Source organism: Oryza glaberrima, chromosome 3 (genome assembly GCF_000147395.1).
Source record: "Oryza glaberrima chromosome 3, OglaRS2, whole genome shotgun sequence".
Classification (NCBI taxonomy): Eukaryota; Viridiplantae; Streptophyta; class Magnoliopsida; order Poales; family Poaceae; genus Oryza; species Oryza glaberrima.
In genome coordinates this window covers 20,705,523-20,716,043 of record NC_068328.1, presented here as the reverse complement: position 1 = coordinate 20,716,043, position 10,521 = coordinate 20,705,523, and the positions used below count along the sequence as shown (strand labels likewise).

Below are 10,521 nucleotides of genomic sequence, written 5' to 3'. Positions count from 1 at the left end.
AGCTGAGGCTGGCAGCTAGATAGTTTATCAGAACGGAGAGAGATTATTATATGTCTACCGGAGTACTCGCTTGTGAACCTTGTTTATTAGCTAGCTGCCCGGTTAAATTATTTGTGCTATCAGAGAGAGATGGGTGACGATGTGCTGGGCAGAGGGAGCCGACGAGATCAGGAGATCGTCCTCGTCGACATCGTCGACGATGACGATCACGACGACGTGCCGGCGGTGCGGCGGCAGGACTCCCTGTACGTCGACGCGACGAGGGCCGGCGGAGCAAACCACCGTGGAGGCCAGGTTTGTTTATTAATTTGGCCAAACTGCTGTCCAATTCATTGATCATGTACTACCATTGTTTGGCCAAACTGCTGTGCAAATGCTTATGATCGATCGATCGATCGATCGGTCCCATGCATTCCATTATATATGTTGTTAAAGACTTGGTGTTTTTTTTTCAAGATGAAGATAAAAATTAAGTGTTTTACGCAAAACGAGGTGGTATTAACGTATGATTAATTGAGTTTTAATTATTACAAACTTGAAAAGAATAGATTAATCTGACATTTTAGAGCAAATTTTATATACAAAGTTATCACAGGAAATGCATCGTTTAGCAGTTTGAAAAGCGTGCCACAAATATCTAAAATTGTATCCACGTTTTTTTATTGCTGTTGTGTATTCATCTAATAATTCTGTGCTGAACATTGAAAGGTTGTTAATTTGGATCCATGGATTTTATTGAAGTTTTTAGAATTAAAAAAAAATTAAAACTAGTTTTATTTGGACTCCTGGATAGTGACAGAGATTTCATGTTTTGTTATCTGTATGTATATATGTCAGAAAGCCAGAAACTCATTTCAACAAAAACGAGTGGCACCAACTTTTTAAGGAATAAAAAGCAAATTTCAGGATTTTTCTACCCACTAGTTATTTAGTTGCACCACTCAAACATGTTCGCTATCAGTTCGACCATAATATTCAGTCTGCCAAATTGATCAGCATTAACTAACCTGAAAACGAAAAGTTTGGCCAAGTTCTCATATGCACCTTTATTTTTTTTCTGAAAATTAATCCCAGCTAGATCAACCTGGTACATATATATATATATAGGTTAACATGCATGCATGGATTAACCGTTCGATCGAGCTAATTAATTAATTATTATATGTTGTACTGTAATAATGCAGGAGGAGAGCTGGGCGAGGACGTTGAAGCTAGCGTTCCAGTGCGTGGGGATACTGTACGGGGACATCGGGACATCGCCGCTGTTCGTGTACTCGAGCACGTTCAAGGACGGCGTCCGCCACCCGGATGACCTGCTCGGCGCCCTCTCCCTCATCATCTACAGCTTCGCCCTCTTCACCATCGTCAAGTACGTCTTCATCGCCCTCCGCGCCAACGACGACGGCGACGGTAACTTCTTTCTTTCTACTACTACCTTTCTACTAGTCAGCACTCAGCAGCGACTCTGAATTACTACGACATACCATCTCCATCGGTGTAGTACAGTATGCGTATCGTTAAAATAAAAAAAAAACTACGTTTTGAAGTTGTTATGTTAAAGTTGCAATTTTATTCATTGAATGCTATTTTTATGTTATATATGTGTACTTAAGTTTGGCTTGTATAAAAAAGAAAGAGAGAAAATAGACAAGTTACAAAACAAATACCCCATGTGAAAAAAAGAATTTGTTAAGACGGTAATATCTCTAGTAGGAACCTAGAAAGTTCTATCTTGTAAGACTAGGAACCTAAAAAAAGAATGCAGGCCAAGAAAAAAATATCTCTTTTTCGATCACTTTTTAGAAGTTCTATCCATATATATGTTTCACTTTCAAAATGTCTTGATGGTGAAATGGTAGAAACGCAAGACTCAAAATTTTGTGCTAAAGAGCGTGAAGGTTCATATGATCCTTGCATCCACGAAAGTGGAAAAAATATAACAACTCAATAAGATAAATAACTGTAAGACTCTCTCCGGACTTAGAAAAATGCATGTCTTACTAAGATGGAAAACTAATTTGTGTCTAGCTATAGCTACCCCTTGCAAAAAATAAAATGTGTCTAGGTACCTATGTATAAATATGTAAGTATTTTTCTAATTTAAAAGTTTGCATATTTTTAACATAATTGATTTTTTTTTTGTGATCTCCATCACTACTTAACTTGTATCACTGTTTACATATTCTCTTGCTATGTTGGTACCCAAGGTAGTACTAGTTCTAAGCTAGTTAATATATGCATGTTGCGTCCAAGCAAAGTGTGTCATTAACTTGTATGCAACCATTATAGCTATTAATTTGCTATGTCCGGTTAGCTTAAATGCCATTGCCGTGTCGTCCATGATTGTTTTTTCCGATTCCATGTCTCCCCTCTAATTTTCAGCTAGTTAAATTAAATGCATTAATTGGACGCCACTGCCGTATCCTGCATGGTTTTTTTTCTCCTGATCCAAGTTGGCATGATCAGTGACCTACTCCAACCTGGTAGTCTACTAAAAGTCACTCCAACCTGGTAGTGTACTAAAACATGTGGGATAAAGTTAAAAGTTAAAAGAATATTTTTTTAGAGACGGAGAGAATATATAGTCAACACTTAAATTTAGAGCATACATTAAGTTTGGCAAACTTAATTGATGGATTTGATCATTCTCTACATTTTACAATTAATATTCATACTTCTCAAGCCCTGTTATTTCATCTAAAATACAAGAGATTTTGCCCTTATAATAGGAGGGGGTGGTAGCTAGCTAGCAGAACATTACTTATATAGCATGTTGAAAAATGTTATTAATTACTAGCTGTTATTAATATTAACTCCCAAAATAAGTTTGAATATGTGTCATCTGCAGGTGGAACGTTTGCACTGTACACGCTGATTTCTCGGCATGCGAAGGTGAGCTTGATCCCGAACCAGCAGGCGGAAGACGAGCTCATCTCCAAGTACAACACCGGGAAGCCGCAGGCAACGCTGAGGAGAGCTCGGTGGATGAAGGAGCTTCTCGAGACCAACAGAGCCGTCAAGATTTGGCTCTTCCTTCTCACCATCCTCGCCACCGCCATGGTCATCAGCGATGCCGTCCTTACACCGGCCATTTCAGGTGACAGCTAGCTTAACTAATTAATTAGATAGTGTATTATATATATATATATATATATATATATATATATATATATATATATCTGAAATGGTTAATTTCATCTCTGAACTTTGATCTAAATATTATTGTGAATTTACTTTGTGAAAATGTTTTCAGTTCTGTCTGCGGTTGGTGGGCTGAAAGAGAAAGCACCGAACCTGACAACAGGTACAAAGGCAAACACAAATTACACTAGCGTTGCCTAGTTGATTTACAGGTCTTCGCTTCATTAAATTCTTTGAGTTATTGGTCGTAACTATGGGTTTACACGCCAATTCCTTGTTGTCTCGTAGAAAAAAATTATACGGCCATAAATTAGCCAACTTAAACGTATATGAGAAGTTACGTTTCGTGTAGTCGTGTAGTTGTGCCTAGTTGATTACGAAGGTTTAATTTCTGATACCCACAAATAAATGTCGGTATATTGTTGATATAGACATTATAAGTTTACTTCTATTTTGAAAGAAAATTAAATATACATCTCTAAGTACGCAGTAGAAAATGCGTACTATAACATTTTACTTTGATTTTCTGTAGTAGATTAAAATTTGGAAAAGAACGTGAACATCATATATTCATGTCAAAAAATTTCAAGAATGTAGTCTTTTTCACACGCTCCCATTATTGATGTTGAGGTGTCGACTTCTTGGACTTCTTCACTTTGAAAAAACTGTCATTGTTAGCATTTAATAGGACGGCCAATGTATGTGGCCGGTGTGTTTCTCATATCTAAATCGTTGGCTTGATTTAACGTTCCGAGTATTATTGTTGATGTCAACCAATCAAATTCTTCACAAGATTCATGGCCAGGTTTAACTGATCACCACCTACTTTATACATATGTGTATGGACGTACACACCTAATAGAGTAGAACTGTACTAGTATTAGTATGGTACACGAGACTGGTTCTTACACCACATATGCATTTCTTTGTCAATTTTTTGGTGGCGGCGAAGCTGTACAAGTGATGACTTTTCTGAACAGGTCATCACCTTCAAGGTCTCTTCCTCTTTTTCTTTCTCTTGGAAAAATGGTCACCTTCAAAGCCTCCCCTAAATAACACACTAGTTGAGGTTTACTTAGGTAGAAAGCATGACATCACCTTAAGTACTATTTGTATAATTATTATAGAAAAGTGAAATGCAATTCATGATGATAATGACCAATTATATATATGAGATCTCTCTGACTGTTCCAACAGATGAAATCGTGTGGATCACAGTGGCGACTTTGGTAGTCCTGTTTGCAATCCAACGGTTCGGCACAGATAAAATTGGCTACCTGTTTGCGCCGATCATACTCCTGTGGTTGCTCCTCATTGGGTGTGTTGGGATCTACAACACCATTAAGTTTGACACCGGCGTGTTGAGGGCGTTCAACCTGAAATACATTATCGACTACTTCCGAAGGAACAAGAAGGATGGATGGATCTCTCTTAGTGGCATACTCCTCTGCTTCACTGGTAAAATATGAGAGTTACCAATTGCATTACCTAAAAATAATTAACATGGTAAAATATGAAAAAGGAAATATTTGATAAATTTGAGACCTCCTGCAACAGAAAATTAAATTTCAACAAGATGTTTCTGTTCGCTGAAAAGAAACCTGTTTTGCCAATATGACAGGTACAGAAGCTCTGTTTTCAGATCTAGGATATTTCAGCATTAGATCAATACAGGTATGTAAGTTCGGATAAATTGTATAAACTATTTAATGGATTAATCAAACTGCAACTAATTTGTATCTTTGTCCTCCAGCTAAGCTTCAGCTTTGGTCTAGTCCCTTCAGTGTTGCTTGCTTACATTGGGCAAGCAGCATACTTGAGAGAACATCCAGAGCATATAGCCAACACTTTCTACAGATCAACTCCAAGTATGTGTAGAATCATCATCATACTTCAATAGTGCATACATCTGACTTCTTGAACAGAGGTTAATTAATTATTTTCCACATGTGAACAATTCCAGACGTGATGTTCTGGCCCACGTTCATCCTGGCAGTTGCTGCATCCATTATTGGAAGCCAAGCCATGATATCCTGCGCATTTGCAACCATTTCGCATTTGCAGACACTCAACTGCTTCCCCAGAGTTAAGATACTCCACACATCAAGGCAATATTCAGGACAACTGTACATTCCAGAAGTGAACTTCTTGCTTTGTGTGGGTGCTTGCCTTGTAACAATTGGTTTCAAGACAACCGTGATTATTGGAGAAGCTCACGGTAAGGATTTTTTATCTCATGTCTTAATCCTAGTTAAATTCAATAATCCAATATCAAATATTACACAATTCACACATGTGAATATGTCAATGTATGTGACTAACATTATGTTGATTCTTTCATGTAGCAATATGTGTGGTCTTTGTGATGATCATCACAACCCTCCTATTGACAATAGTGATGCTCCTAGTATGGAAGGTCAGCATCTGGTACGTTGCACTATTCTTCATCGTCTTCATGTCATCGGAGTCGATCTACTTATCGGCGGTCCTATACCAATTTGTGCATGGCGAGTATGTACCTGTGTCCATGTCAGTTTTCCTGATGATTGTGATGACTGTCTGGCACTATGTTCATGTCAAAAGATATGAATTTGAGCTTGAGCACACTGTGCCCCGTGACAAGGTGAAGGAGCTCTTGGAGCGCCGTGACATACAGAGGGTTCCTGGGGTAGGGCTCTTCTACACCGATCTTGTTCAAGGCATACCCCCGGTGTTCCCTCACCTCATTGAAAAGATCCCTTCCATCCACTCTGTGCTCATCTTTGTCTCTATCAAGCACTTGCCGATTCCGTCGGTCGATAGGTCCGAGCGATTCATCTTTCGACATGTCGACAAAGAAGAGTACAAGGTGTTCCAATGCGTGGCGCGGTACGGTTATCGAGACCCCATGGAGGAGGCCAAGGACTTTGTTGATGCACTTACTGAGAACCTCCAGTACTACATAAGGGATGTTAACTTCTACACTACAGGCGATGATCAACATATATTCAGGAGTACCAGCTATGCCAGTTCCATTGCTGAAAGTTTTGCCAGCTATGAGAAACACTCTGGGCATGCAGTCTATGCAGAGGAGATGCTTACACCAGCCGAATCCTTCTCTGAGCATACAAAGCAACTTAGTGGCAGAAGCAAGCATTTTAAACAATTTCAGGTAACAATTAATATTCATTACAAACTTCTTTTTTTTAATTAGGAATCTCGACATCCTATCTATGACAACAAAAAAAGAATTATAACAATGTTGGAACAAGTTGGTTTGATTTACTTTTCAAGATCATACGATTTTTTGGAAATGTTAGTTGTAGTAACATTAGTTTTAAATTGGGTACCAGGTAGAGAATATGAACATGCAAAAGATGGAGAAGGTACAACAGGAGCAGCAGGCTATCCTCAGAGAGATGGAGAATGGTGTTGTGTACATACTTGGAGAGAGTGACATAGTGGCAAGCCCTCACTCCTCGCTTCTCAACAAGATCATTGTCAATTACATCTATTCTTTCCTTAGAAAAAACTGTAGAAATGGCGAGAAGATGTTGTCTATTCCTCGCAGCCAAGTACTAAAGGTTGGAATCGCATATGAGATATAAGCATATGGGTAATTTTATCATTCTTGAGAAAGTATTTAGAGTTACCATATTTTTCAGTGTAAAATTTAGTACTCCAGGTACTAGGTACCTCGAGGTACCAATTTTAATGTAAATTTGGTACCTCCAGGTACTTTCTGGAGAACTGTAAAATTTCTGTAAGCACATGTATAAGACACAGATGGTAGTTGATATTTCTCACATAATAATTTTCTAATGGATGTTTTAATGTTCACGTGAATAGAGGAGAATAATTGATTGTAGTTTTATTAAACGCCATAAACTCACGAATTCATGTGTTTAATTATATTCTAGAACTAGCAGAAGGTATTTGTGTCATTTATATGAAGAAATAAAACAAGGGTCAGATAGAAAGACCATGAGGGGAGGAAAATGTGGTGGTGGCGCCAGGGAGGGAGAGGGGTAGGCCCTGGCAATCATCCGGGGATTGTGTACATGTGCTGGCTTGGGATGGGTTGACAACGGCACTTGTGCTGGCTTGGGTACATGAGTGGAAGCAGCACCTGCTAGAAAGTACCAAAGATTTGGCACCGTGGTGTGTGGTAGGGTGGCAACAATAGCACTAGTACGTACTTAGGAGCATGCAATGTTACAAATGGGAGAGGGGAAAGGTCGCAGTGGTAGCAAGGGTTAAGATATGGGAAGATAGGTTACACCAAGGAGATGAGTAGTACGAAGTAGCAATTAGTAAGGAAACACTACTAGGGTCCTACCCTTTGGCCAATTGGCAATGTAGTTACATGGTAGGCCACAATGCCACATACATTCCTGAGGGTTAACGGTTGGCCATTCCCTGTAGGCTATCCGTAGTAATGGATTCATGCAATCACCGACGGTACCGTTGGATTTGTACATTGCCTACGGTTAATTGCTGATGACGGTGATCTGTAGTGTATTACTTGGAGAATAGCCTACAACTAACGGTCGACCAATGGACTCTCCGACGGTTTTCTTGCCCTATCGGTACCATCAAGAGAAGGAATCTAAATCATTAGATTATAGGAATAAAACGGGTCAGATTACTTGGCACATTTTGATGAAAATAATATTTGAAGGGTGTTTTTCCATTTCTTGTAGTAACAATTTCTTTATACCTATAATAATTGGAGGGTATCCTAAAGTCTCCACTTTTATGTCAGAAAGCTAGAAATTCCCACATTAAACAAAAAAGCTTGATATTGTCATCTTAATCCAAAATAGGGTTAATGTACAAAGTGATTAATAATTGATATGAATATATTTGCTCATTACTTTATACTAACATATATTTCTCAAAAGGATATTATTAAATATATAATATGCTTCACGACAGATCTACTAATGTCATTTTCTTTCGTACAGATAGCGCAAGTCACTAACTTCCTTTTGTATCCTGGTTACTATAGTTGCATGTTTCATTTCACAGGTTTTGGGTTCAACTCCTCCCGATCCCTTTTCCCCCTCATTTTTCTAATATAGATTTCCCTCTGGTATAAAAAAAATGTCTTTAACACTTTTATTTTTTTCTATAAATTGCCATCTAATGTAAAAAAATGCCTTTAACACTTTTAGCTTTTTTTCCCTATAGAATACCCTCGGATGTGGAAAAAAAATGCTTTTAACACTTCCAACAAAAATTTCTTTAGATTGCCCTCTAATGTGAAAAGAAAATTCCTTTTAACTCTTCCAATTATTTTTCTCTACAGATTGCCCTCGAATGTGAAAAAATGCTTTTTAACACTTCCATTTTTTTCCTATAGATTGGCCTCTAATGTGAACAAATATGGTTAACATTTCCTAATTTTTTTAACTAATAGTATTGTATATGTTATCGGTACTATGAATAATATTTAAATTTACTCTTTTTACCACTGCGTATGTTTCCCCAGTAAATGAATCAATCACCTATAGTGAAGATGCCCTTGCTGGAAGTTCTTGATGGTATTTGGATGCATTAGAGAGATGTATTGATGAAATTTTCCCTTACCATGGAGCCATATCAACCACGTTTCCATCATCCTTAATCGTCCTATGTCCAAGGGAGGTCAACTCCTCCATCCTGCAGTGTTGGGTTACACTCGACTAACAACTCACTATATTCAAGCATATATTACATTACCTATGATAGCATCATCTTTCTTTGATTTGCTAGCAAGCCAAGGACCTTTGTGCAAATTAACCTTTGTCGACTTGGTGTAGATATATAACCGTTGGTGTGCCAACTCATATGTACACTTATTGTTTTACCACTACGTATCTTCCGCCAGGTAAATGATGCAATAACTATATTGATGATGTACTCATGCTAGCATTTGGACGCATTAGAGAGATTCATTGATAAAATTTTCTGTTATCACTGAGCCATGCCAAACCTATCCTCAAACTCTTATAGTCATACTATAGCTGAAGGAGTTCAACTCTTCCATCTTGTAGTATTTCATTACCTCAACTCTTCCATCTTGTAGTATTCGGTTACCTGTGACACACAACTCACTACACTCAAGTCTAGTCTATGATGGGAAACGAGGCCCTTCACTCGAAACAGTAGCATGTTTTCCTTTTGGTTATTCGCAAACTAATGCATAGGAGGCAATCTCAACTTGTTCATTTAGATAGCTAGTTAGGTTAGTCATTTGAGCCATTACATTCTCCACATCATCACCACACAAGGTGGTGGTACTCCATGCTCGATTAGTAACAGGTGAGAGGGATGATTAGAGAAGGGAGGTGTCACGCCCAGAAATTTAGCCCAAATTTCCAGACTATTTTGTGTATTAAATCCCTGTCCAGGACCAGCCAGGGTACACAAAACGACAAGTAATATACAGTTCCAAACGTAAATAAAAGCGTAAATACTTACAGAAGAGGCACTTAGTCCTCACACCGAAACGAAAGCAGCAGCAGCGGAAAAAGGCGATCCTAGTGGGGCTTCAGCTCCACTCCACAGGCAAAACTCAACTGGGGTCTGAGCCTTGGTCTTCTAACTTCGTCTTCAGCTCAGAAGCACTACACTTCTGAAAAGGGGGAATAATAGCAAGGCTGAGTACAACCACCGTACTCAGCAAGCCACACCAATGATGCAGACGTGCAAGGGGATACAACGATGGCTTGTGGCTATTTGCATAAAGGCAGTTGTAAAACATTTTATTGAGCAAAACAGTAAAACTGTAGAGTCATTAAGGTAATATTAAATCTCCACTGATCAATGCTACACCACGTTGAACAGGCCCAACTAACCCACCTGAACGACAGTGCATTGGGTCGATTTATTAAGTGTGAGACTAATCACGGTGAATCTGGTCGACCGCCGATAACCGCGGACACGGCTATTCGAATAGTTTTACTCTGATCAGAGGTGTACAACTGTACCCACAAGACACAGCCCCACGACACGTTTCCGTGCGCCGACATGCCACCACGACATACCGGAAAGAGGCCGTGACAGGACCCTTCGCATAACCCTCTCTAGCCAAGCACACCACACCTCAGGTTTCACCCCCGTCCACAGCGGGCAACGGGCAGTCCCCTCTCGTGCCTAGGTGAATCCGGAAGCGACAGAGGCCGTCGCAGGGCCCACCCCGCTCCATCACGCCCACCCTTGCCTGAATGCGTCAGCTAGAGGAAAGCTACACTACAAGCCCAGCCGTTGCCCACGCTGGCTTGTGGTAAGTACGAGGAATTCTTCCAGGGTTTCCCGCGAACCGGTCCTTAATTGCCATGGGTGCAACTAGCAAAACCATGCACCCACAGCTCACCATTCAGTCGCATTTTAGTTGGATAATTACGACCACGAACA

The 10,521-nt window shown here is 39.5% G+C and overlaps 1 protein-coding gene across 1 annotated transcript; it reads left to right on the top strand.

Moving 5' to 3' along the window:
* On the top strand, nucleotides 1-6,984 carry LOC127765423 (potassium transporter 27). Its single transcript, XM_052290328.1, has 10 exons — nucleotides 1-294; nucleotides 1,185-1,410; nucleotides 2,849-3,097; nucleotides 3,254-3,304; nucleotides 4,339-4,599; nucleotides 4,763-4,815; nucleotides 4,895-5,009; nucleotides 5,105-5,359; nucleotides 5,487-6,292; nucleotides 6,474-6,984. The coding sequence occupies exons 1-10, from the start codon at nucleotides 130-132 to the stop codon at nucleotides 6,726-6,728; spliced, it is 2,436 nt and encodes an 811-aa protein (XP_052146288.1). The 5' UTR covers nucleotides 1-129; the 3' UTR covers nucleotides 6,729-6,984.
* The last annotated feature ends 3,537 nt before the right edge of the window (nucleotides 6,985-10,521 follow it).